Source organism: Blennius ocellaris (assembly GCF_963422515.1).
Source record: "Blennius ocellaris genome assembly, chromosome: 22".
Lineage (NCBI taxonomy): Eukaryota > Metazoa > Chordata > Actinopteri > Blenniiformes > Blenniidae > Blennius > Blennius ocellaris.
The window spans coordinates 3,392,901-3,420,899 of NC_137671.1; the positions used below are offsets into that span (position 1 = coordinate 3,392,901).

The window sequence follows — 27,999 nt, forward strand, 5'->3', positions numbered from 1 at the left end:
AACTGTCATTACAGTGATTTATTATAATGAACCATGAAAATAGCCAACCAGTGCAGTGTCTGTGAGTCTCTCCGCGCCACACAAACATACACTCACACACACAAATAATAATAATAATAATAAAAAAAAAAAAATAAAAAAAAAAGACAAAGTCGAAAGAGTTTGAGAGGGGGGAAAAAAAAAAATAATAAAAATAAATGCTACAGTCACAGAAACATTCAGCTTTGCCAAGAAGAGCGTTCATATTTACAACCATATTTCAAAATGGGATGGGAGCGAATTGTACAAGCATAGAAAAGAAAAGAAGCAAATATTTACAACCTGTTCCTGGTGAAAGCTGGAGTAACCACCTATACATTAAATTACACTTTCTACAAATAACCATTGATATTCAAAAATAAACCGCTAACGTCCTACTGAAGGGGGGAGGGGGGGTGGGGGTGAGGGGGGGGGGGGGGTGGCGACTGTCAAGGAGGACTGGGCCCTCCCACACACACACACACACACACACACACACACCTGTAACAATCAGACAAACACATTTCACACCTGTAACAATCACACACACACTCTGTGAGTCCAGCCTCTGTGGACAGCGACCCCCCCCCCCCCTACTCCCCCCCGCAACTCACTCCCCTGAAACGGGTCTTTTGTGAATCTGCAGCGGTGAACAGATATTTTGTTGTTAGACAGAGGAATAAAAAAAATAATTGTGGTTTCTTTCTCTATACAAAAAGCTTTCTGTTTGCTATGACGAGCCACTAGAATAAAACGAGTAAATGGTGTAGATCAAGAACAAGAGACGAGAGAGAAGAGGAGTAATAACTGACCGAGGAGGGGGGGGAGGAGGAGGAACAAGGTGGCGGGCGAGTTTAGGCTGGAATGTCCACTGATAAACAAAGTGCGGGGCGTTACATCGGGGGTCCGAACAGGACGCAGAACAGAGAGCCTCCCTCTCCGTCACAGGAAGGATATCATAAAAACAAACAGAGGCCAGTGAGATAAAGATGGAGGGCAGGGGGACTATGAGCACCGGGGGGGGTTGGGTTGGGTTGGGAGGGAGGGGGGTCCATTTTAACTTTGATACAGTTTGTCTTGAAGATTATTTAATTGTCCTAAAATTTCATTCTTTTTTGTTTTTCTTTTTTTTGTTAAATTTCAAATTTCTTAAAAAGTACCCTTCCATCCCACAGTCTGCTGTTTTTCCACTGGCCTTGTGTTCAGGTACATAGAAAACATATCTACAGCTTATGGTACAAGCCCCTCTCAGGGTGAGTTCTCAGGGGCTTCGGGGGGGGTGGGGGGTGGTGGGGGGGGGTCAGTGCCACCCTGTGCTCAGGTACCCCGAGCTGTGGAAGGAGGCCGACGGCGCCGGAGCTCCACGGGTCCCAGCGGGCATCTGGGGAGGGGCGGCCTGGACCGGGCCTTGTTGAGTCTGTTGTGGGGGAGGGGGGGGAGGCGGAGGCAGTCCGGTCTGCTGGAGGGGCGGGGGGGGGTACGTGGCGGGGGGCACCGAAGGGTTCGTGGTGGCGCCGGGGTGCATCAGTGCCGGCTGAAACCCCCCCAAGTTCTGAAAGTGGTGGGTGCCGCCAGAGGGGGCGGGGGGAGGCGGAGGAGGCGGGGGCGGAGGGGTGAGGGACAGGAGGGGGCCGCCGGAGGAGGGGGGCGGCTGCTGCTGCTGCTGCTGCTGGGAAGTCTGCGCCTGGGGGGGAGGCGGTGGGGGAGGGGCCGCGGTCAGCAGGAGCTGGTGCTGCTGGATGGGCGGGGGCTGCAGGTTGACGTGGAGCAGCGTGGGCCCGGGGATGGGGTGGGGAGGGGGAGGGGGGGGCGGCGGCGGGGCGGCGGAACTCTGGTAGTGCACGCCGTGGGGCAGAGTCTGCATCAGGGGCTGAGACCCCGGCGGGTACGGGGGCGTGGGGGCGGGTTTGAACCCGGGGAAGGGTCCGGCGGGCGAGGGGCTCTGGCTGGAGAAGTAGGCGGCGGGGGCCGGCGGCGCCGGGGGAGGGGGGGGCGGCGGGGGCGGGGCGGCCTGCGAGCTGTACTGGGGGAACGGCGAGGGGCCCGGCGGAGCCTGCGGCTGCGGCTGGCCCGGGGGCTGGCCGGAGAACAGCGCCCTCTGGCTGCGGTAGGGCGAGCCCTGCGGCTGGGGCTTGGGCGAGTGCAGGAGCGAGGGGCCCGGGTAATGGACGGGGGACGACGACGGCGGCGGGGGCGGCGGCGGCGGCGTCGGGTGCAGCTTGGTGGGGGTCAGCGGGGCGGGCTTGGCCCCCGCCGGCTTGCTGCCGGGATTGGGCGTCCGAGGCGGAGCGTCGCCGCCGCCGTCGTCCTCCTTGGCGGGGCGGCCGGAGGGCGGGGCGGCCGGCCCGGGGGAGCAGGGCTGCAGCGGGGGAGCAGAGACACACCGTCACACACAATATTGTGCAATATTAAAGGCGCAAGAAAAACGAGTTACGTGACGAACCGCATCTGGAGCTTAACTCACAAGATATTGTCAACGGTGCAACTATCAGCCGATGCTACAATGAGGTTTTCACTATTTCACAATGAGGTGCTAAAGTGTTAAATTGTGAACAGCAGGATCGTTTACTGTGGTTTAATTCACTGTGTTACTCTCAGAACTTTGGGTCACTGCCTGGATTGTGCTGCTCCTAAGAGATCCAGTAAAAGTATATTCAGCCTGATTTCTCTTTCCTTTTCCTTATTTTTCCATCGTTCGTGTTTTTATTTAGCCACCTCCGACTGTAAATGCCATTCAATGCATTTTATTTGCTGCAGCAAATTGTACATTTTTGTGTCTGTAGGCAAACGTATTGATAAATGTATTGTTGTACATGTGCAGAACGTCACTTCTCATGTTCCGTCAAGCAGACACAGGTTTCAACCCTGAATTAGTCTTTATTAAATAGGGGGATCAATGGTTTCTGCGTGATCTCAGGGCGAATGTGGACTTACTGTGTGGGTGGGGGTCTTCTGTAGGCTCGGGGAGGCACAGTCTCTCTGGGCAGGTGTATCTCCACCTTCTGTCTCGCCGTCTGAAACGGTAAAACAGTGTTGAAGACATGTGAAGCTGCCGCTTCGTCAGTCGCTGGCGGCCGCCTCTCCCCACCTGTTTCCTTATCTTTGCTGAGCAGCAGCGCTCGGTGGTAGCTGCGCTCCCGGGCCTGCTCCACAGAAGTCGACGACGTCCTGAGGAGAAACGGCGGGTGATACGGTTGAGTGACGCAATGACGACACGTCTTGTATCGTTGAGCTGAATAAGGCAAGTTGCGCGGAGCCATACCACTGTCCCTCTCCTCCTTGGGCCTCTCCTTTCTCCCCGCCAGCTTCCACCTCCTCGCTCGCCGGGGGCTCCTTCACAGGCGTGGTGGCGTTGCTGCAGGGGGCCGCCGGAGCGGGAGGCAGAGGCGGCGGCGGTGGCGGCTCGCCGGCGGCGGCCTCCAGGGCGATGGGGAAGGCGTCCACGCTCAGGGGCGGCACGGTGGAGACGGGCGAGCTGCACTCGGTCTTGGAGCCGCTGCGGCGGGCTTCGCGCTGGCGCTTTCGGTATTCGAGGAGGGAAACCTGGAGGGACGCAGAGCGATGTTGAGTACGTCTGATGGTTCGCCAGTAGGGGGCAGCATGACACCAGGAAACAACACCTATTAGAACACCATCTCATCCACACTGCAGGAGAACCATCACACCCAATGTAAGTAATACAGGAATAAATTAGCTTAATGACACAAATACAATGTTGAATAATTGTAATATTAAACATACCCTTCCAGTAGTTTTTGCTAACATTTTCTAATCCTTGTTAAAAATCCACAGTCTCACCTTTTTCTTTTGTGGGGGGTTCTGAGCCGAGCCTCCTCCCTCGCCGGCGCCCTCACAGTTTAGCGAGCGCGAGAAGCCAAGGGAAGAGCCCTCCTCGGAGCAGGGGTAAAACAGCTGCCCCTGGCCTTCGCTGAACGTCTGCTGCGACCCGGGGCCCGCCGCGGGACCCGCCGCCGCCGTCCCGCCCGCCGCCTCGGCCCTGAACGGAGCCGCCAGGGGCTCCAGGGTGTGAGACGGGGTGAGGTCCCGCAGGTTGGAGTTGACTGGGGAGAAGTTCAGGCCGGCTGGTCCGGCCGGGCCCCGCTCCGGGCTTTTCATCCAGCCGGGGAAAGAGGCGGCGCACGTTTCCGCAGACGGCGGGGCCTCGCCGGCGCACTCCGCGGCCGCGCCGTCCGCCCTGTCCTCCCCGCTGTCCACGGACTCCGCAGGCGGAGGAGGCGGCGGCGGAGGCGGAGGAGGAGGCGGACTCTCGGGAAGCGATGCTTTGACTTCCGCTGGGAGCCCGTCTGCGCTCGGGGCCCTGACGCACGGAGAGGAGACCAACGAAGGGGGACGATCGGCCTGAGAAAACCAAACGGATCCCAGTTAGGCGTTTTCAGCGCTGCTGGAGCGTCCTTCACTTCTAACGAAGCCGTGCAGTGAAAAGGTCTCACCTCTTGCACAGAAGGTTTCCGACTGACCTCAGGCGAGCACTCGACTGAAGATTCACTCTGTGAGACAAAAACAACTTTTAATATACTCCCAAACAGAATCACTTTGATGGACGTGAATCAGGCGAGCAACACAAGCGACACACCTCCGGAGGGGGGTTGAGCTGCATTGGCGTACTGGACGTGGGTTCTGGACTCGGCTCCTCTGTTCGGGGCCGGGGGGGCGTGGCCAGTAAGACCGGCGTGGCGGGCGCCTCCGGTTGGTCGGCCCGGGTGGGCGTGGCACAAGGAGAACCGTACGGCGTGGAGCTCTCCGACATACAGGCGTCTAGCGGACTCAGCCGTCGCTTCTTCAGTGGCGTGGGTAACTCTGGAAGGAGACGAACGGGAGCGTGAAGCGGCCGGGTTTGTCGTTTCGCGCCGACGTTCGCCCGGACTCCTCACGTCGACTCACCTGGGAGCGAACAGGTGCCGTTGTAAGGGAGGGGGCTGTCGGAGTCGCCGTTTATAGGGGGGCTGAGGGGGCCCTCGCCGGGCATGAGAAGGCTGGGGCGCCTGGCGGGGCTGGTAGAGCCCTCTTCTTCTAGAGCCTGCTTTAACCATCGCTGTGGGAGGGAGAGGGGGACAGTCAAGACGACAGAAGACGTGCTGGACATTTCTTAACTTTCCTTCTCCCGAGCTCAGAGGGAATTATTTAGGGGGCGGGGACTCGGTACCTTCTTGCAGGAGCCGGTGGTCGGCGGCGTTTCGGGCAGCTCCCGGGAACGCCGCCTCCCCGTGGGCACTCCGGGAGTGGTGGGGCTGCGGTTGGCCAGGAATGGGGACGAGAAGCGGACGTAGTGTTTGGGCGTGCTGTAGACCTGCGGCGAGCAGGCCATGCCCGGGAGGGCGTTCAGCTGCGTGGCGAGGACCTCGGGGTCGCTGCTTATTCTCAGCGGCCTCTCTGGAACGGGTTCCGGCGTTCGCACGGCGCAGCGGTCCTGCTGCTTCTCTCCCACCCACTCGCTCACAAAGTGCTGCGGGAAGCGGAGGGCGGAGAGAGAAATGAGTCACAGCTCTGGGCCGACCTTTACTTATTACACACACAAAAAAAAAAAAATCTAAAAGCGGCCCGCACCTTTTTAGTTTTGAAGCTCTTGCTCCCTGTGCGGTTCCTGTCGGGTGCGGGCGAGCTGCTGTGTGGCGGGCTGCAGTCGGGCGCCTGCGACGGGATGGCCTCCGGCTCCGGGGCGGTGGGCGTCTCCCCTTCGGGCGGGTCGCTGGTCAGAGGCTCCACGGACTCGGCCGGGGAGCCGGGCTGCAGGTCGGAACACGTGCTGATGGTGCGCGCTCTCCGCCGCTGCTGGCCGATGTGAGTGCGGTTCCGGGAGAAGCTCTTCCGGTTCCGGGAGCCTTTGACCTTGGCTGGTTTCAGACCCGGCTCCTCCTTCACCTCCAGGAGTGGCTGAAATTAGACAAGTCGACATTTATGAAGGTCACATGTTGATCCCATCATTTTCAGCCGGGGAGGTGGCGTCTGTGTTTCCTTACCTGCATGACAGCTGGTGAATCCGCCATTTCTGGCGTGGCTGGAGGCTCCTCCTTGATGTCGCTCCGGCAGCCCACCTCCGTCTTGACGCTACCGATTCTCTCCAGCGCCTGCTCCCGCCGCTTCTCCCTCTTCTCCATGCGAGCGAAGGCCTGCAGGATGGCCTCCATCTTCCGCTCTTCTCTCGTCTGCAGAGGGTGACATGTGGGGTTTGGGAGGAAGGGTGATGGGAGAGAGCACAACCATAAGTCCACAGAGTACTACCCCCACCCCCCCCCCCACCCCCACCCCCAACACACAACCCCACCCTCACCCCAGAGGCAGCGGTGCAACAGGTTAATGTGCTCAAGCCGTTCTAACGGAGTGCGAGTAGCGAATGCAGAGTTGATTTCACAAAAGAGCAAAAAAAAACCAAACAAAAGAAAAAAAGAAAGAAAAAGGAGGGAGACAGGATTGACAGGAAGTTGTGAGGTTGAATCAGAACGTGATCGAGCCTGATGTGTTCCTGTGTGGATTTCTGTGTCACACTTTTATCTCCGGCTTTATGAATGGCAACCGTGGTGACCGCCACCGAAAAAAAACAACAACAAAAACCAAAATGGGCTCCCCTGTCAGTCCGAGCACCCCGTATACCACATAATCATACTGAGACAACATGTATTCCTGCACTGGTGTCTGCAGAGACAGGACAGTTAGTACGCTCATCACTCAGTCACCACTCGGCGACTCGGTATGGGGGGGGGGGTGGGCTGAGAGGTGGGTTGGAAATCGGCTGTGGGCGGGCTCACGTTTACCTCCTTGAGTTTCAGTCCCCTCCAGCTTGAAGCCGCCCCGACAGGGAGATGGGACTGCTCCGCTGGGTTGGCCTGAATGTTCGATAAAGAGACAGCCCAGTTTAGAAGAGACACGTCCCCACTAAACGAGGCTTCACAAGTATTGGACAGGCCTACACTGAAAACGTTCCTGTCTGGAGAAGTGCAGCCTACAAAAGTAATTCCGACAAAACAGGACATTTCAAATACAGACGAGATCCCCTAAAGCCCCTTCCTTCTCCAGTAACTACAATCCCGACTAAAACTCTTGACATGACATGATGTAACGTACAACGACACATTTGCAATAAACTTTGGAAAAGCTACAATAAAATATTCATGCATGTACACACAATTCTGAGACTCTGCCACTTTTATTTTTTCCTCTCCTGCATTCTTATGTTAAGAGCAAAGAATCCTAATTATTCCTATAGTGTGACATGCAACAAAGGTGTTATCACAGCCCAAGTCTGTTCTAATTTAACTAAGAGAGAAATTTTCCTCTAAACATTGTTTTACACTCGACTTCGGCCTAAAACTTGTGTTATGAAAAGAATAAACAGATTCCTTCAAAGTTTTTTGTTTTTTTTTAATTAATGGAAAACAATGGCATCAATAATCACAGTGAAAGGGGTTCAGTTAGAGGTCATTTTCAAGGGCAACATTAAAATCTTCGGCCCCAAAGGACTTTTATGAAATAATATGGCAGAATAGGAAAAAGAAACTCCTTCAAAAAGGACTAGAAAAAAAGAAGAAAACCAAATCTATTGAGGGTGATGTTGAATCGATTTCTGAGCACGTCTGTTTAGAGTCGGGGCCGCACCTCAGAGCGAGGAGGTCAAGGGTTCAAATACGGGAAAAAGTAGCACAGAAGATGGATGGATGGATGTTTAAAGTTATAATCGATGCTAACCTGAGCGGTTAAACACTCAAGACTTCAACGCCTCCACAAGCTGAACTAAATTTAGACTGCATCGGGGTGGCGGGGTTTTTCCCGCAGTAACGAGCCCAGATCAGCGACGTATTGCACAAAACGCGCAGCGACATAGTCTCCCCTGCACCTTGTTGAGCCGTCCGCTACGCCTGTGATCGTCTTTGCTCGGGCACCACATTCCCATAGAAGGAAGCCTATTGGACGGCTCTCCCCTCTGCAGCCCCTCCCGTCCCTCCCTCGAACCACTTCTCTATCGCTGGCCGATTAGCACGACTGTGTGTTGGCCAAAGATGAGTCAGCACTTTACACCTTGGGTCCACTGTGTGAAATGGAGCTGACTGCAGGATAATTTCCAGCGTGTGTGTGTGTATGTGTGTGTGTGTATGTGTGTGTGAGATCCCCCTCTCGAGGACAGAAGGCCCATGAGCAGAGGGACAGGAAGGCGGCTGAACCTTGAAGGAACAGGCTCACTCGGACTGTAATGTGCATTAGGAGGATGACTTCAGCCGGCAGTTTACAGACGCTCTATTCATTTCCCCGTATGACGGGAGGGGAGAAGGGCCACAAATGAGGAAAATGAATGTCACTGTGTAATGACGGATGAGCACAAAGCCTCAGTTTGTGAGAGTGAAACCAAAGCTGAAGGAGGGAGAGAGAGAGAGAGAGAGGGGGGGGGGGGGGGGGTAAAGGAGGACTGAGCAACACAACAACAAAAGGTGGTGACAGAGGTGGGTGCACCAGCAAGAGGTGAATGACGAAGAGGGGGGGGGAGAAGGTAGAGGACAGCTGCTTCCTATCCAAGCCTTTAGCAGACAAATAGGTAAGTCCACACCAAGAGCAACAGGGGACAGGTCCACGCTTTTTATTTTTGCTCTTTTCTGCTGGGTGGCTGCAAGGCAAAAAATAAATAGAAAAAAAAGAAAAGAAAAAATGCTGTAGCCCCTAGCTTGGCACACTTACCATCTTCCTCCTCCTTTCTGCAATCTGCTCCTCTGACTCCATCTCTACTTCATTGCTAACGGAGGTTTTGTCTTCTAGATCCTCAAATAACTCAGGATCCTGAAAGAGGAGGGGAGAGGGGGGTATGGTGCTTTATCACGGATGATCATTCAAGTCTGGCTACAGACTAGGGGGGGAGGAGTGTGGGGTGGGGGAGGGAGGGGGGGGTGGGGGAGAAGGTGGGAGGAAAAAGGGGGAGAACTCTTTAAAGGGTAGGGTAACCTGAACTTTCGTGGTCAATCTGTGTTCGAAACACACCTGCTCAGGACTTTGGGCACGCGTGGCGGCCCGCTTCGGAAATGCTGGTTTAAAGTAGCAGCAGCTTCTTAAAAGAATGAACGCTGGAGCAGATTGTGTGATCTCAGACGTTCCCTCATTATTTAGTTTTAAATGCAGCCTGCTGCAGATCATAAACCTACAGAAAAAGTTCGGACAGTTTAAAGTAGTTCCTGAAAATTTGGACACTTATTGCATTTTTACTCAAATCTGTTCGGAACAATATGAAATTCATTGCATAAAAAGATGTAAAAGCTTTTTTGTCTAACCCTTATGCTTGCCAGAACATGTTTTAACTTGAATATTTTCTCAAACTCTGTTGTTTTGATGCTAATGCTATTTACCTGGTCTGGCACTGAAACAGTGCGACACCTGCTGGAGAAATTAGGAACAGCAGGCAGTGATTTTTAAGATAAGATTCTTTTTAAGGTTATTTTACTGCTCTGCAGGGTTGGCTGATCATCTGCGCCACAGTCTATTCTTCAAATACACCTCGAGCCTCAGTTTTGTCAATATGGTCTGGTTCCATTACCCTGTCATCCTCGCTGCCATCTCAAACGCTTGAGAGAATTTTGACGTCTTTTTTACCGACAACATCCAGCGACTACAGCTGGCTCCTCATCCCCCGTGTTGCCTCTCACTGCAACGCAACTGACAATCGCCTCAAGTCAGAAATCCACAGGATCGCACCGAGCATGTTGCTTTACGTTGTGGTTATGCAGAACTCGCGGTAACGGCAGTCGCTGCACACCCTAAGCCAAATATTAAGATGCCTGTTCTGTCTCTGACCTATTTGCACAGGAGAAAACGAAAGTCCTCTGGTTGGTAGTTAGGTTGGGACCAATGGGAATGCATAAAGGGGGCTGATGGGGGGAAAAGAGAACTAAACAGGATGCTTGACTAACAATGAGAGACACATGCATGGATTGTTTCTCTCTTAACACAGACCAAACTCAAAACTGCATGCATGGAGCATGAGGGCGAATGTAACAGTCTAACCACATCGATGAGCAGTGAAGAGTGCTTCTATCGTGTGTGACCTCACCTGATTGTTGGAGATGGAGAGGCGAAGGGGCGAGAGCTTGCGCTGCTTGCCGTCGCCCATGCTCTTGCTTTTACCCTCGCCGTCCAAACCCATGTTCTGGTTCTGGCCCAGGTCCTCGCGGACAGACTCCTTGTCCTTGCGGCTCCCTCGGCGTCGGCCCCCGGAGCTCAGGTTCTCCGTGGGCTCCAGGTTGTGCTTTAGCACCGGGCACTCCTGGTTCCCCCTCACACAGGCACAGTCCACCTTGTATTTACTGGAAAGAGGGGGGGGAAAAAAACAACAAAAAATAAGTGAAACAATTTGAATTTGATAACAAATTTCTGTGGTTTAGACAACATACCAGCTGCCATAGTCGAAATCGAAACCGATGGTGATCTCTGTGCCTTTGGTGATGGGCCTCAGGGAGTAGATGTATAAATGCAACATGCCATCTTCAATGACGTGTCGAACCTGTGCGGGAAGGTGCACATTAAAAAAAAAAAGAGAAAAAAAAAGCAAGAATTGCAATGCTGATCTGAATATAATTGAAAAAAATTGAGGTGGTTTACATACTTCGGCATTGGGGGTGCAGGAACGGCGGATGAACCGCGCTTCGTTTCCAAAGCTGCGAGCGTCGACACACATCTCCAAACCGTCAAACTTCGAATAAAATAACACAAAGGGGTACGGCCTGAAAGGAGAGAGAGAGCAGGTCAACATACAATCAGTCAATCTTATATATACAACAATTTTCAAGTAGATTTATGAAATTCAAAGTACTTCAGAGAAAGGAGAAGTGAGCTGAAAACTAGACAATGATGGAAAAAAAACCCCACAGTGGATTGAAAACACTTTTCAAAGAATCACTTAACTAAAAAAACCTAAAAAATATTTCAACATATCAAGACAGAAATATTTGTAAAAGGATGTCAAATTAAGACACACAAGTAACATTTGAAGCACAACGAATTTCCCCGAATAACCAGAAACCATCCCTTCAAACTGTGTTTCAACTGCTGGAATCAGGGGCGAAATTTAGTGGTGGACTTATTTATTGCTCCCAAGAAAGTTCCAGGTCAAGGGGGTCACTGGGGATGGAGTTTGAAGTGCTAAACATATCTGACTGGATAAGTGGAGGACTCAAACATTTTGGGTCAAACTCACTGCCAGACTTGGTCTCAATATACTCCTCGATTGGAGATGCGGCGCAACTATTCATTGATTTCTGCTGGAAACACGAGCCTGTGAGCACAATAGTCCCGACCACTCAGGCTGTGTTAGAAACAGAGGTACCACTCTTTAGTTTATAGTTGGTCCAAATGCAGCTTGATCTCGCTATTAAATTGCCTCCTCAGCTCGTTAACCTGCTACCTCAAGTTACCACAAGCCGGTAATTGACCGGGGTTGATGATAAAACTCAGCGGTATTGTATTGAGACGAAGCGGAGGACTCCCTTCGACCAGTCACTCAGGCTGACCTCTTGAAGAAGTATCCGTTGGCCTCAAACTGCTGTCGAAGCATGAACTTTCCCCTGTACTCGATGATGAGGGAGTCTGGGGCCAAGTCTCGCACCGCCTTGAGGATCTTCTTGTTCTTTTGAACTTGACTCTGAAAGAAGAGAGAACAGTCTGACATGAGCAAACGACTGGAACGGGAACCGATTAGATTCCCAAACCCCTGAAGACAAGCCTGCGCTGTCAACTGCTGCTACGCTCAGAAGGCAGGAGGCGAAGCCTTTCAGTGTCCCACGTATTCACAGTGGAGGTTGTGTTTACCTCCACGGGAGGTTTGAAGGAGGCTGGGTGCGTGTTGTATGCCAGGCTCTTTCCGTCGCCTTGCTCTTTTACTCGCAACAGGACCTGGACGTCCTCGCTGTACTGATTGCTGCTGGCCTCCTCGTAGCGCTCCATCCACGTCTTGATCTTGTTCTCCCACATGGACGGGTGCTCCACCGGCTCCTGCTCGGGAGCGGCACCCTGGGAAACGCAGTGGGGTGGTTTAGTAGGGGTGCTCGGCTTTTAGGAGAAGACCGTATGAACAATGGCTCGTGTTTTCCATCTGTGGAGTTTACCTTTACTCGCGAAGATTTTCTGGAGCCCTCTCGGAAGGCCTGTCGGACGAGTGGACGAAAGGAAACTTTAATGTCAGCGGATATTCGGGCACATAATGAAACTACTGTATTTATTTCTGGAAATGATTTGATGTGACCTTCTTCGCTCGGGCTGAAGATGCTGGCGGCTCTTTATCGCCACTCTTCTTGCGCTTTTTATCAGCCTGCTTAGTGCTGAGGCGCCCGGTTGTCAGGGTGATGGTGGTAGGCGTGTGATGGAAGGTAGAGTACAGCTCTAGTGGAACCTCATCTCCACTCTCTGTAGCACTGGTGTCCCCATCTGGATGAAAAGGAAGCACTTATTAGTCGAGAGTGCTGAACAAATTATTCAAAGGCTTCAAGCTGCTGCATCCAAAGAGAGCGCTAATGCACATCACTGCAAAAATGACAACAAAAAAAAAATGTAGTTTGCAATCTGTCCAGCAGGTGTCAGTCGGGCCCAGACACAGAAGGCTCAACAGAAGCAGGGGGAGGAAGCTGCACCCTGACAGCCTCCAGCTCAATATGTGCACTAACAAGCTGGCCAGTTACTGCAGCATGAGGGCAGTGCGATCACAACTAAAGCAGCTCTCAAAACAAAACTTGCAACACCTCAAATATCACTCCGAGGAATGCGGCTGGATGCTGGGCAACTGTTTGCACGTGCGCTTACCAGACAAACACTCTCTTTTTCTGGTTTGCAGCAGGATGGCCCTCTCTCTGTCCAGGTGTCGGGGCTGGCAGCGTTCACACAGGTAGGTTTCAGGAATGTTCTGCCGGTCAATGCCCATGCAGTCGATGTGCTGCCAGGCACTGGGGGGAAAAACAAAACAAAACAAAACACAAACAAAATAAGGGACTAAACTTTCATCCCAGTGCTGTTAATATTTGCTATGGGCCAGTCAGATCACAGAGGTCTGACTCATCCTCGAACTGCATATCAAACAAACCATCTGAAAACAAAAACAAAACAAAGAGAGCCAAAGACGAGTGTGAAAAAAGGTCAGAGTCGCCATGTTTGTGAACTGGGAGGGTGGGGGGGGGCGCACCTGCACTTGTCACAGCAGATCATGTAGCCGTCGTCGTGGGTGAAGCCACAGATGCAGCGGGTGATGTCTGCTCCGTAGCTGCCATCCTCCGAGGTGCTGAGCGTGGTGCCCCTGGATGCTTCGTCCTGGCCCCCTGGAACAAACAGCCCCCCCTCGACTTGGCGGATCAGCATGGAGGGGGGAGGGGAGGCTGGCGGCGTAGGTGGGGGCCGCGCCCCATAGTTATGGTCCTGAGGGGGAGGGGGGGGAGAAAACACACAGGTCAGATGGTGCAGATGATGCTCTGCGTCGTGACAGATGACAACCACCGGCTCCGGCTTCACTTCTTCCAGGGATTCTTAATCTGCGCAGGCAGAGCGGGAAAGATCAGGACATTGGACAGGAAATCCTTCATATGCTTAATGCCATCCAAAATATCAACAACACAATTGCTGCATGGTGATAATAACCCTGGTTTGAGTCCAGGCTAAGATGGCTTTTCTTCGTGGTATTGTTCCCAATGTGCACCTATTATTTTTCTCTGGGTACTTGAGTTCTATTCGACAGTCCAAAAAACATGTTTAGTGTCACTGTGAATCTGATGTGTGTGTGTCTGTCCATGTACTTTCCAGGGCCAGATGCAGCATTTCTAAATGCAATATCCACAAGAATCAAATTCAATTGAAATTTTCCTTGCTCAACTCTACCGTAAAGTAGTCAATGTTCATTCATTTTTTTTTTTTTTTTTTAGCAAATTAGCACTCCTACCTAAAATCTCTGGTCCTACATACGATTCAGTGTGTTATCCTAAGACAATTCCCAAAACTGGACACACAATGGCTTATGGACCCGTTTCCACGCCACTGAGGAAATATGATGAACTCTCCTCAGCCTGACTTTGCTGCCGTCAGCTGCTTTTGCCCTTATTCAGGTGTGAATGGCTGGACGGGCTCAAGGAAATGGCGATGACTCGTGTTGCATTACTGTCGCTTTTCATTTCTCAAGTTAATTCAGTGCGCCGTTGAAGCCGAGTTCAAGATGTGCGGGGTTATCCGTCCGAGTGTGAGAGGATGTGAAGCGTGCGCGTACTCACAGCATAAGGCAGGCCAATGTAACTGTGGGAATGGTGAGAACTGCTGCTGTAAATCTGGTGCGGGTAGCTGGACTTTTCCACCACCACAGGGCTGGCCTCCACCGACTCTGGTCTGCTGGGAAGAAACACAAGGACACAGAGTAAACAACACTGGAGAGTAAAAAAACACAACTTAACGCTCAAAATCTCACTGAAACTTCAGGCCATCGGCACAATCTGAATAAAACTTTTCTTTCAGTATCACTTCTCTCCAGCAGTTCATGTGTGCTTCAAAAGCATGGCTGGGGAAACGGGGTCGTCTCACAGACATCTGAGCCAAAGAAGAAAGTTGGGATATGACAATCACACCGTCGAGGGGCTTTCAGAGGCTGCTGTAACTCCGGCCACACACTGTCTGCCGTCACTTCACCTTAAAGAGGCAGACAGCCAACAGTGGGAGCTTATATTTGTAGCCCCGTGCCCCCATGCACTGTGCAAAAAAAAAAAACACGTTGCCTCTCACACAACAACAAACATGAAGGTATGTTTTTTTCTTCTTTTCTTTCCAAACGAGTTCATACCAAACCAGTAGAGCAACTTTTACTCAGCGCCACAGTGCAGTTGAGGAGAGATCCTGTTTAGTGCTTCGAGTCCAACCCACCGTTATTATAACATGAGTAATCTATTCTTCTGTTGGCGAGGAGGAGGTTCCAGAGAAAGAGGGAAGTGGAACTGGCCAAACGGATAACACGAGGCGAGACGGGCAGGTGTGACGAGGGGAGGGAGGGGGGGGGATAGAGGGAAATTCGAGGAGCAACCGAGCGCTATAGGACAAACATTATGCACACGAGTATGCAGGCAGGCAGGAAGTGTGAGTGAGTGAGTGAAAAATCCACGTGTTAATAATTCATTCACGTCGTCCTCCAACATTGCGACAAGGTAAGATACATACGATATCCCCCCCGTCCAAAAAAAAGTTTGGGTACATTTGACAGTGGATGAGCATGTTCTCAAAGTTTCATTAAAAAACAAAAACAAAATCTCAAGCTCCACCTTTACTCATTTATACAAAGTAAGTACAGAAGACGAGCACTTTGAACAGGCTGGACATGTCCTGAGAGTCGAGAAAACAGGCTTTCAGTCGACACAATCACATCTAAGGAAAAGTCATTTGAACGGCATCATTCAGAAGAAAATGTTTCAATTATTTAGCTGAAACAAGTATTAATGACAAACGGAAGATAAAAACCCATGTCTCCCTCGGTCTCCAGAATAACGTGGCCTTCTTGTCAGGGTGCAAATGGAAGTTGGTGTTACAGTACCTGCATGAGCTCTTCACTTCTCGCCCTATTGCTCTCCGTGCATGCCAAGAGAGCAGTGTGCAGTGCTTCCTGTGCGTGTTGCCGCTCAACTATTCACCGTCAGAGTGAAAACGTAAGTGCATGCATGAGGTCTGGAGGCGGATCCAGGAGAAGAGGCGTGTGTGGGCTAATCGCTACCTGAGCTCAAAGGCTGCACATGCTGTAAAACATCGTAAGTCATACCTGAGTGTGCTGCATGCTAACCTTTATCCGGCAATTATTGACCAGAACAAAGTCTACAGTTGAGGGATTAAAAAAACCTGAACAAAGGGCCTGTCAGTCAGTAACTGAAGTGTGTGTTTTTTTTTGTTTTTTTTTATTAAATAGGTGGAAGAAACTCCGGTTGATCAGCGAGTGAATCAGTGACAGACGACAGAGAACACTAAACAGTCAGAGACAAGGCAAACAGGTGAGCCAGCCTGTTCAGCCAGAAGGAAGTGAGAGTGTTCGGAGATGCGAGTTCGTCGCTGAAGGGTTTGTGTCATTCACGTCTCCGGTCCCGTGGGGTTGGAAAAGGAGGGAGACGGGAGTCACGGTGCAAAGAAGTGGGAGGGTTGCGGAGACGCACAGGCAGTCACGCTCCAACACAAACAGCCACGGCGTGCGTCATGGTCGCGGGACGACGACGAGTCGAGCGAGACCGTGTGCGGCAACATGTTCCTTAAGAACATGAGGTTTAACTCAAAGTTGATCCTATTGTCAGTTACAATCCCACATATCCAGTGTCTGGGATTAAATTCTGACTTCCAAGATGAAAACAGTGTCTCTCCCAGAGCTGGGTTTCACCGAGACAACCTCCAGAGCACTTGTGAAATCAACTTGGTGCATGGTCAGTCTCAGAGTGACCGACAACGCTGGCTGACTCTTGTTGCGGTGTGTGACCAGGCTGTGCTGCCGTATGAGGAGGAGGAGGTGGAGGAGGAGGAGGAGGAGGAGGAGGAGGAGGAGACAGGATCCTATGTTTGTAAACAACTCCTCCAGCAAAATAAACTGGTTTCAAATATTCCATGGCTGCACTGCTCATCCCACAAATGCACGTTTCTTACAAACGTGGCATGTTTTATAAGAGAAATAAGCAGGGATTTTTTTTCAAATTCAACCACTGTTACAATAAAGAAAATAATCTATCAAAGGACTACCTCACTCTTTGTACTGTGTTTAGCTTGTGAATGGCAAAAGTTATGAACAGGTATGACGATGGCAAACACCTGCGACGCGAGGGTGAGGAGGCAGAGCGGACAAAAATGGAGAGATCAACAGCAGGAGATGAGGAAAGAGCGGCCAGAGGCAACGCCTTCGCTCCCGAAGAGCTCCCACTGGATGCCATGGCAACACTACGTCTATGGGCCGGCGTGTGCGCGCACGCTCGCTCGCCGCGCTCCGCGTGTCACCGCGGACACACACACACTGCATTGGCCAACAGCTGGTCACGCTGCCGCAGGTTTCGGGGGACGCGGAGGGGATGTGATGCCGTTTTCTCTGGTGAGTAGCCAGCCTCAGCTGGCAGACGCACAGTTCTCTACAGAGCCATGAGCGCGGGACCAGCGCCGCCTCGTCCCTCCAGGCTGGACGGGACCTGCGCCGCAACAGCAGGTGGAAAGCCCCTTTTCAAGCTTGTTATCTGCTTTTGAATAAATCTGCAGCAGGCAGTCGGACACATCGCAGATGGACAAAGAGCCAGTGAGAGAGTCAAGGCGAGGGGGCTTTTACCCCCCCCAGGGCAGCAGAGCTCTGAGGAGGGAGGGGCATGGTGGGACTGTTTAAGAAGCCATGACTATGTGAGGACCACCTGTCACTCAGGGCAGTGACCATGGTAACAGGCCCTGCGCAGTGCAGAGTAAAAAAAAAAAAAAAAAAAGTGGTGGGGGGGGTACCATGGCAACACAAGCTGTCACGGCAACAGCTCTGATGGAGGCAGGAGGGGAGGGCTCGGCTCTCTTTAAAGAGACAGGAGCCCCTTGGTGAGCAGATGACGTGTGTGTTATTCTTTAGTCATATGCGAACCTCTTGCTTCATTTATTTGACCAGAAAAAGCCACAGCAATGTCCTTGACAAGACTACAGGAAACAGAGAGGAGGGGCAATCGCAAGCTTGTTGCCATGGCTTCATGCACCATTTCTGCTCCACTGACTGAACACAGCGTACACATGTGCGCACGCCAAGCTACAACATCAGGCGGGGATCAAAGATGATCATGTTTGTGAGTGCGGTGCACTTCACCCAGTATATTTCATCAGCAGAGAGCCCACACAAGAGTAACCTACAGCACAGGCGGGCAACTGGAAGCCCACCGAGAGACGCTGATAATCAATAGGTTTTATTGGCAACAACAGGGAAAAAAAAGGTCACGATAGTCGTGTTTTCAGTAAAAAGGGCAACATGGAGACATACTGCTGGTATAAATAAACTAGTCGCCATTATGCTAATGTGTCTGTGGCCAAAGAGCTTAGTTACAGTTGACTACTCCTGGTGAGGAGGATAAGATTTGTGAAATCATTCAGCTAAATGGCTCATCATGCTTCTACAACATAGGCAGATGTATTCAATACTATGATTATCACACACACACGCGCACACGCACACGCACACAGGCCGCACCTCCTGCAAATTCCTTTCCCATTAGCAGGAACATTGTAAACAGAAGAAATGAGCCTGAAAAGAGAGAAGTGACTAAAGCAACAGGGGGGGGGGGGGGACGACACATAAAAGACCTGCACAGGACATGTCGAGGCATATAAAGAGGAGAGGGCAATACATGACCTCAAATAAAAGTCTCTCCATCTTGCTGGAGATCAGACAAGAGGGACAGAGGAATGGGGAGACAGAGGAAAGCTTTTGATACAGACTATGGCATACAAGAATGAACTAGAGACTGAAACAAAGCTGAGAGGGGGTGTGAAAAGTTAAATGTGAGGCCGGTGTTACTCACTCTGAGCCCGCAGCCATGTCCAGGTATGAGGTGTCTGCTGTGTCCACCCCTACTGGTATGACTATGCTCATGACGTTCTCTGTTGATCAGTTCTTGTCCCACTGAGTCCAGAGAAAGGGAGTCCAAAACACTGATGCATGCCAGCCACAGCAGTCATTGCAGACATCTAAGTGCATCCACAAGGCCTGAACAGAGAGAGAGAGAGAGGGAGGCAGGACAGAAAAAAAACAAAACAAAGAAGACAATCACGTTAATATGTAGTTTCACACTTTTGGAGCATAAATATAAAGTCAGTGTTTCCATTTAGGCAATAGGAACAAACCTATAAACCTGAAATTTCAAATCATAGTGAAAACGGGGTATTTCCAGCACAGAAAGAAACATGATTCATATTTTCACATCAAGCGTCTTTGACTGGGAGGTGTTTGGAGGAATTCCCCACTGACAGAGCAAGCAGGCTGTGGTTATCGACTGATGTATCGCTGAGGGGACGAGGATGTGAGGTGAAGCAGCCAGAGCTGCTGCTGTGAACTGCGCTACGTCGACCTCTGCACACTATCTGCCAGGACCGGAGAAGGCTGCACTGCAAGGAAGCTCCCACAAAGGGGAGCAAGAGAACACCGCTGTCAGCCGCCATGAAAGGAAAGAAGGGAAAATGCAACACAGAGGCCATTTTTCCCCCCTTCCACTGCAAAAAAAAAAAAATAGACTGCTCCATACCCAGCACATAAGAAACAATTGTAATGTATTCATACACACATTTTAGTTGTGCAAGACTTCCATTTTTATTTAAATTTTTTTGTTGCTACAAGTAGCTTCTCAAGCTATGCATGCGAACAAAGCTCCTACACGCTCTGGTAATCAATAATTAAATGCCTTAGGTGTCGGGCAACTTGTGTAGTATCCCTGTGGTCCTCAAGTAGACTACTGGAAATAAATAAGCCATGCATTTGTATCTGATGTGAATCCAGACGGGAACATATGTGTCAGTGTGGCTGCCCCTGATACAGAGAGCTCTGTTGATAAGCGGGATTAGTGGGAGGGACAGATGCAGAGACGAAATAGGCTGGAGGTCACACCTCCGCCGGCTCAGGCATACCGGGGCCAAACAAAGGCTCGGATCGGGGCTGAGGGTGTAGACGGGAAGAACGGCTACAGAGCCAGGGTATGCCATGCTTCATACACTTGGCGAGCGGCGACGCTGCCTCACGGTGACCTGCCCCTGCATGCCTGTTGGGGGGGGGGGGTTCTGTGAGGCAAGAATGCGCCAAAGCATGCCCTCTAATACACTTGCACAAACGCCAACACTGGGACTACGTCTCTCCAGGAAAACTGTATTTCACGATCATGTTAGCTGTCAACTCCTGTCTGCAGAGCCACGTTCAAAGGGAAGCCCTGGGTCCTCTGGCAGATTACTTTAACATACAGATGATGAGCTCGTCCTGAAGCTGCCTGGGCCTTCTGGAGCATTTATCTTAGTACGGTCGCCGTTTAATAAAACAAAAATGGGAAGCATCTTTTTAAAAAAGAAAAGACTACTAAACTTCGGGTATGTAGTGAAAACCACAGGACACTGCTTCGGACAGTCATTTCATTTTCATTGTTGGAGCCTGCAGGGCTTTTAGTCGCTCCACAGACGTGACAGCTGTCAGCTCCAGACTAATTAATAGTAGGAAGAAGACCCCGGTGAGTGAGCGTGTCAGCCAACGCTGCTGATGGAATCAACTTTCTGATTGTCCTCCGATTCTCCGTGGACTGACTGGGTTAACCCGTGTAGTTGTATCACAGGGACGGCGTTTCATGATGGGAGCTCGTGTAACCAGAACATTTTCTTTCAACAAGGAAAGGGCAGTTTGCCAAAAAACACCCCCCCTTTTGTATTATCTGAGGCTCAGTATGTTTCAGCTCCGTAAATGAAAATCCCCCACTGAAGCGGTTGGCTTCCTTTCCTCGTCTGCCATGTTGGCCTGCTCTCCGTCCTGTGAATCCTGCTGTCACTGCTGAGGAATGCATGCACAAGCTCACGTTCCCCCGATATCACCCCCCCTCCTCCTCTGCACATACAAACACGGCGATAACCCCCCCCCCCCCCCCCCCTCGCCTCGTCCTTTCACACGTCGCTCCAGCAGAAGGCTCTGGGAGCACTGTGCAAACACAAGTGAAAGACACTGCAGCCAGACGCAGTCAGGTCGGATGGGAGAGAGAGAAAAAAAAGGAAAAACAAGTACAGTACAGCAACATTCCTGACTAAATCTGAGCTGCACTGTGTGACTGCCTGTGACTGCTCCTCCCACTTCCTCTAGAGGGGCTGTCTATCACCCTGGAGAAACGCAGCCAAAGAAAGAAAAAACATACCCCCCCCTTCCTGTGCCCAGTCACCCCGCCCAGGCGGATTTCTCTCCCTCCCCTCTGCACTTCCTAAATAAACCCGAGACAGTAACACAGAGCGGAGAGGAAGGGGAGTGTCGCAGACTCGGCTCCTAATTACAAAAAGAGCCAGGAGAGACCATTTAAAGCCACCGTTTTGGTCAAACCCAGTGCCATTATGGGAGCGTGACAGGAACCAGGGGAAAACAGGGAGCATTGGCAGCAGAGGAACCCAGATATATTAAAAAAAAAACATGGACCAAAGTCAAACGCGTCACAGAATAGGAGTCGTTCAGATTCCTCTTTCCACGTTTCATAGATTCACATGCGCTACGGGAGGTTCTGGAAACCACCACAGCCCTCCATTTGAGAGGGCAGCGAGGGTGGGGGAGGAGTACGTGGGGACTGTCAGACAGTGATGCTACACAGCCTCGACCCGAGTGGACTCTGGGTGGCGGAGTGGAGCACATAGCGTAACCCAGTCTCTCCTTTCTCCTCCCTCTCCTCCCTCCCCTCCCTCAGCGAGGGGACACAGTCACGTCATTGTGTGGGGGAAAAGCTATCCTTTTAAAAACGGCACTGCACTGAAGGCAGCGAGGGAAAACCCAAGCCATCGCATTCAAATCCCCGCCGCTACAGACAAACACCTCGCCGCTCTCCTCCATTCAACACCGCCGCTCCGAGTGCAACACTATTTTCATTCTTGTTTTCCCACAGCCAAATCTCCCATACATTGTTTTGTTTTTTTTATACCCCCGCAATAAGTGGGAGGGTTTCTTACTGGATGCCACAGCCGAGATGTGGCAGATTGATGTTACTTCACATCATCCTCTATCGGTTGCAATGACTCAGCTCTGAAAGTCTTATAAAACTAACAAGCTCATACAAATACAGTCACATAGACAGGAAGCCATGTGGTATGCAGACCTGGCCCTCTTTTTTTACTCACAATACCCACCATGAGACACACTGCATCTGCCCCGCACTGCATAAATCAGTGTGCCCATAGCTGCCACACATCACTCTGCACTGAAGGTAAAGTTATATATCAGTACAGCAGAAGATGTGGATGTGAGTAAGCAATTTCTGTTACCACAATAGGAAATTCGTTTCTCTGCGTGCAAAACCAATACCTCCACAAGCCTGCTGAAATGTCAAGCAGCAGGGAGACATTAAAGGAGCTGTGTTTAGGTCCCCTTACTGTTACTCACTTAACAACACAGGCCAAGAGGCAGACGTCAAGCGAGCCGATGGAAAGACAGTAAATGGTTGTGTTCTGTCACTTAATAAATCACAACCCTGATGTCTGCCTGATGTTATTTCCAGGCCGCCGATGTACTTGTGCAGTTGGTTCATTTTGTAAGAAGATCCCAGATAAATAATGCCAGACAAAAGCCACAAATCCAAATCAGACCCTGGCTGTCTGAGCTCGGCGCAGCACATCCAGGGTGAGCGTGAGTTGAAGTCAGTCGAAACAGGATCTGGCAGCAAAGCTGGGGCAGCCCTCCTGTAGTCTGAGTAATGCCTGTTCAGGAGAACCCCGGGGCACAATCTCTTCATCTCCCACTCACTGCTGCTTTGCACAGCTACAACTGGGCTCTGCATACAGTCACAGCCAAGTTAGCCTGAAAGTTTGAGCCTGGTGCATCTTGGCCTGCGTGCCTGCTCCGCTGAGGTCCGACATGGTTTTGTCCTCTGCGCCTGCAGAGCCGTCGTGATTAGAGAGTGACAGGCAGGCACACATGCAGCTGGTCCCTAATTACAGAGAGAATGCGGAGCCGACTAAAATGCGAGCTATGTGCCCATGAATTCAGAGAAAAGCTGCTCAACGTCAACGGGGCAGTGGGAGAGTGAGAAAGAACCGCTCAGGTGTCCATACATCAGTGTTTGATCATCGATTCAGCGCCTGGAAAACAGCAGCGTTACATCACCGACATCAATGACATATCCCCTCTTCTGCCCCACACCACACTGCTGTGACGGGGGTGGGGGGGGGGGGGGGGGGTTAGGGAGGTGCAGCAGCGCCTGGAGCCGCTGCGGTTCGGGCCCTGAAGCCACTTGTCGGGGAGGCCTGCTTGCTAGTTTTAACGAGGGATCTGTTACGGCCCAGCTAGCAGCACAAAAACAGGTCACCTGAGCCCCGGCTCCTTCTCCCAGCTGGGAGACCATGTGACCGCGCCGGGCTCCGGTGCCGGGGCGGCTTTGTCTCCTCATCTCTGGGGGTCCGGGCACCACACATGCGAGATCGCTGGAGACCAGGCAACAGCTTAACCCCACGACTGCGCCGACATACACCTCACCGACACGGAGGTGCTTCTGTTTCAGGGACCAGGGGCTTTATCGTCTGGGGACGAGGACGGGCACGACAACAAGAGGAGCTCCGTTTTGTTTTTTTCACCCTCCGTGCGTCTCGGAGTCTGTCGTGGGGTTGAGGGTGAGAGGCAAGTCGTAACATGAGAGACTGCTCACCCACGGTGCTCTGTCCCTACGGCGGGGGGGGGGGGGGGGGGGGGGGGGGGGGCACACCTCAGCATCCCTCTCCATCTCTGTTAACACTGCAAACAAACACACACTCCCCTGCACTGGGCTACAGATACGCAACCAGGTATTTAATGCTGCGGTTCCGTTATCTTGTAGGACGGGGAAAACGGAATGTGTGTGCTTAAGCGGAGGCCTCTGCTCCTTTACAAGGATGAGCCAGATGGCTTGGGATTTTGTGCATTATGTAGCAAAGACTAATTAGGCACAATAGGACCTTCTCACTCATCTAGTAGTAATAACCCCTGCACAGAGAAGGTCCTTTGCCAATTACATTTATTATAAAGGCAACTGAAGTTCATTATAGCGATGATCTAAATGTGCACGAGCTATACATAGCATTTTAAGTTTAGCTCCGAGTAGAAATTATGATTTATTTGCTTGAATCTGACCCTGTTGTAGCTGCTCATTTCACAGTTTACAGTTGCAAAAGGTCTTTTGATATTTTCTTTCATGAATTATTCCTGACTTCTCTGACTCAACCACACATATGATATATTTCTTAGCCCGACGCGCGAAAGGTCGGCAACAATACAACATCCTCCCAGAACAGCTACACAGCTGTATACAGCCATGATGGATAGTTCAGGTCATCGATGTTGGCTTCACTTGGAAGAGTGCAAGAATTCAATACACCACAGCAACTTGAAAAACGCTCTACGCTTCCTACATCTGACATTAAAATGATCACGGTAACAGAGACGGGGAGGAAAAAAGGCTTCCTGGCAAGCTTTGTGAACAGGCATTCGAGCTGGACAAAGTGCCAAAGTTTGTCCCACAGGGTGAAGCACAGGAAAGGACAGCTGTGCCACTGGGCTGGAAACCCCACATCGGGTCCTGGCAGTGAGCTTTAATTCACTTCCAACCTTTTTCGACATATTACTATTTCATGAATCAACAATTGAGAGACAACTATAGAGGGGGAAAAAAACCAAAAATTACATGATCAGATTAAGTTTTTATGGATTACAGCAATGTTCTTCTTCACAATGTTTTGCTTGAGGGACCCAAATGTTTACCACTGTAAACCCAGACGACCAATTACAAAAAGAAGTTGAAAGAAGCTCATAACACACTATATATGAAATACAGCTTGTAATGATGGATTCCTTTTCTGAGGATAAACACTGTCTCAGGGTATTTCGTGGACTGGAGCTGCTTCAGCTTGCACAGTTTTAGACTTCCATTCACCACTATCTCACCCACAAAAGGCACATGCACACTTATACATCTTTTTGTTGTTTTGACCATTTCTTTCTGACACCATTTCTTCCTCCTGCTGCTTACTTCGTGAGCTTACCTTTGTGTGTATTAGACACTTTTAAATCATATCTGTGACACCCTTTTAATGTAAACACAACTAGCTTTGTGACAAATGAAGTGAATACACACGCGCCTATTTTTAAGACATAAAATCTAAAGCGTCTTAAGACCACCCACAGGTTGCAACTCATTGGCTTTGCATTAAACTTAAACTATGATCTGTTATGAGGGCTTATGTTGAGGCTTTTCACAAATCCAGGATCTGATGTCAATGTAGAAATGTTTGTTTGAGGCTGGTCAAACAGCTAAACAAATGTACCGAGACCTATCTAGCATTTCGGGGCGTCATAATGAAGATGTTTCAGGATGTGCTCGACCCTCACTGCAAGCATCAAACAAGCCATCTTTTGATGGTTAAATTCGAATTACCACCCTTCACCTCCTCACATCCTCTGTTGTCTAAATCATTGGGTGCAATCCGGTGTGTGTGTGTGTGTGTGTGTGTGTGTGTGTGTGTGTGTGTGTGTGTGTGTGTGTGTGTGTGTGTGTGTGTGTGTGTGTGTGTGTGTGTGTGTGTGTGTGTGTGTGTGTGTGTGTGTGTGTGTGTGTGTGTGTGTGTGTAACTCAAGGGAACAAACGACATAGTATTTAGTAAATGTCCAGCTGATTTCTGGCACGAGACTTGCGGCAAATGAACCGAGGTGCACACGGATGAAGAATTACGCTTATTTGTGCAGCTCACTTGACGAGATTAAAAACAGGCTCCGATTGGTGTCAATAATCTGACAATAATACAAGAAGCACTGTCCTAAGCCGTGACGCATGTTACATTGGGGTTACAGAGCGAATGTGTAACTCCTCTGGGGAAATCACACACAGATCCACGCTTACTGGACTTAGCCAAAAACAAATGTTCCGGAGGTACCATAGCTTGATATGACGATAGTAAAAAAAAAAAAAAAAAAAAAAAAAAAAGTAATCATGTGCTGTGCAGTTGCTTCTTGCAGAGTGTGTCGGCGCTGCAGTCAGTCCTGCCGGTAGGGGTGTGGAGGGGAACGTTGCTATTATGTTACCACAACAGCCCGCTGCTGTCGCCATTTTCATGGCGCTTTTCTCCGGACGGCGAGACAACCGTGTGGCCGGGGGAGCCTCGCCACGGGAAGAAAAGCCCCCCCGAGAATGCATTCAATCGCCTCTCTCACACACCCTGCCTTAAGTATCACCCTGTCGGTACAGTTTCTGTGTTGTTAACGTGAATCCGTCGAAAGGCAACGGAGGGCTGGTGGGGGAGAGGGGGGGTGGAGGAGGAGGAGGAGGGCGCACGGAGCTAATCGGCTAGCAATTATGGCCAGCGTTAGCTTCTGTGAGTGTAGCGGGTTAGCGAGGCGACGTGTGACGGCATTGCCGGTGGAAGGAAGGACAGCCACGGCGATTTTGTGAGGCAGAAAGGGGCAGCGATCCGGCGGTGGTGACAATCTGAGCCAAAGGGACCAAAAATAACCGTGGAACGCCGCCGACGGGAAGCGAACGGGCATAATGCGCAGAGGAGCGGAGGGTTAGCGGGGAGCTGCTAGCGGCGGATTAGCGCTCGTCACAGACAGGAAAGAGCCGCCAGAGCGCAGGGGGAAGCAGAAAGCAAAGCAGTGCTGCAGTTTTTTTGAATAGAAAAGCCAAAAAAAAAAAAAAAAAACACCGATTGGAGGTGTTAGCGGTGCAGTGCAGCGACAGAGATGGAGTTACAGATTGTATGAGTGGGGCGCGATGCCCAAACGGACCATCCCCTCCCCCATGCTTGCAGCATCTGAACCCAATACACCCCTGAATCTAAATTAAGTGTACATGTACATCAAATTGTGCCAAAACGGGAAGAGGCCCCGATCTTAGACTTCCAATTCATCACTGTATAACAAAACAAACAAAAAAAAAAAAGCACAGGAGGCTGAGAGATGACTGCGTAACGTAGCAAGGCGTTGAGGCTATTTTAACCACTTGGATTTTTACTGTATGGTCGAACGGGACACGACAGACTGAAGCTCCCAGTGTTTACATGATAAAAGACGACTGTTGTAGCGGCTTCGCACTGAGCGGAATGGCTCTGGACGAGCAGGCTGCAGCCATCCCACAAAGTTAAAAACTAAATTTACTGTTTTCACGCTGTTTGGGGAGGAGGGACGACGGACGGGCCACATCAATGATATACCCCCCCGCCCCCCCACCCCCAAAAAAAGGAGAAGTCTGGCGCGTTTGGCGACAGCCGCTTTGGGTAATACGTCGTAATGTTACGGGCTGGTGTATTGAGGAGGTCACATTATTTACACAAAAGCGGATGGAAGTGTGCGCAACATGGCCCGCAGTGTCACTGTGACAAACTAACCAGCCAGTGTGGCTTCCCCCCCACCCCCCATCGTTTACGCGCAAAAAAAGACGAAAACGTGTTTTTTTCTCGGCGAACGAACTGCTAGTGATAATAACTGTTGTTGACTGAGGCTTTTTTCATGTATCTGCAGCCCCTTTTTTTTGTCCAACGTATCGCTAACGTTGGTGTTTGGAGAGTCGCCGAGGCTGCTTTAACTCTGTGAGGGGGAGAGAAGAAAAGAAAAAAAAAGCACCGATCGCTTCTACATGCGAATCATATTTACACGCTATTATGCGTGTTGCCACATTATCGGAGGAGTCGCGACAGCTCTGCTGCTTCTGTGTCAAGCTAATTCGAGGAGCTAGTAGCATGCGCTAGCTAGCAAGTGTCTGTTGGCGTTTACAGTCGCCAACTTGACAATTGTGAACGTGAACGTTTACGTCGTCGATAGCGTGTTTTGATTCACCGGAGGTGGAATCGACCCGGCAGCCCATCTAACGGTGCCCCGTCTCAGGTCGGATGATACCACAACTACGTTAGCCAGCATCAGCATGATGTGCCCTAGCCTGCTAACTAAAGCCAACAATACCCTTCCAGGTCGGATTTGCTGCCCAATCTCTCCACCAACACTTAATGCAGTTTACTTACCGTTTTATGTCCACTCTGGAGGATCCGAATAGAGAATAAGGGGGCCTGGGTGAGACCCCCGTCGCTTTCCACACAGCTTCCACAACCAAAACAATACTTCTGTCCACACACTGCGGATCCCCTGGCCAAGCTTTAAAATGTTTGGAATTAAACGTGTCCCCTCTGGAGTCCTTCCCTGCTGGAGGAGTCACTCGCCTCTCGTCAAGCGGGGGCACACGAACGCGGCCGGGAATCGGTTCGAAACCGTTAAAAACTGTGCCCTAGTCAGGAGCGACTTTTAGAAATTAGATCCCCTCAAAGCAACCTCTT

The 27,999-nt window shown here is 50.9% G+C and overlaps 1 protein-coding gene across 4 annotated transcripts; it reads right to left on the reverse strand.

Annotated features, from left to right (window-relative positions):
- On the reverse strand, positions 1-27,997 carry kmt2e (lysine (K)-specific methyltransferase 2E). 4 transcript variants are annotated; one of them, XM_080518242.1, is made up of 25 exons: positions 27,691-27,997; positions 18,519-18,703; positions 14,250-14,361; positions 13,178-13,407; positions 12,802-12,941; positions 12,248-12,429; positions 12,111-12,149; positions 11,815-12,015; positions 11,517-11,647; positions 10,613-10,730; positions 10,401-10,510; positions 10,061-10,313; positions 8,701-8,799; positions 6,789-6,860; positions 5,997-6,182; positions 5,584-5,910; positions 5,183-5,482; positions 4,921-5,071; positions 4,613-4,836; positions 4,470-4,526; positions 3,817-4,377; positions 3,281-3,561; positions 3,107-3,186; positions 2,953-3,032; positions 1-2,377 (listed from the first exon to the last, which is right to left on the reverse strand). In XM_080518242.1, exons 2-25 carry the CDS (start codon positions 18,587-18,589, stop codon positions 1,319-1,321), a joined length of 5,064 nt encoding a protein of 1,687 aa, XP_080374368.1. In that variant the 5' UTR covers positions 18,590-18,703; positions 27,691-27,997; the 3' UTR covers positions 1-1,318. The 4 variants fall into 4 exon arrangements, with proteins under 4 accessions (XP_080374368.1, XP_080374367.1, XP_080374370.1 ...); XM_080518241.1 differs by having other exon boundaries at positions 14,250-14,364; XM_080518244.1 differs by lacking the exon at positions 6,789-6,860.
- Between the last annotated feature and the right edge of the window lie 2 nt (positions 27,998-27,999).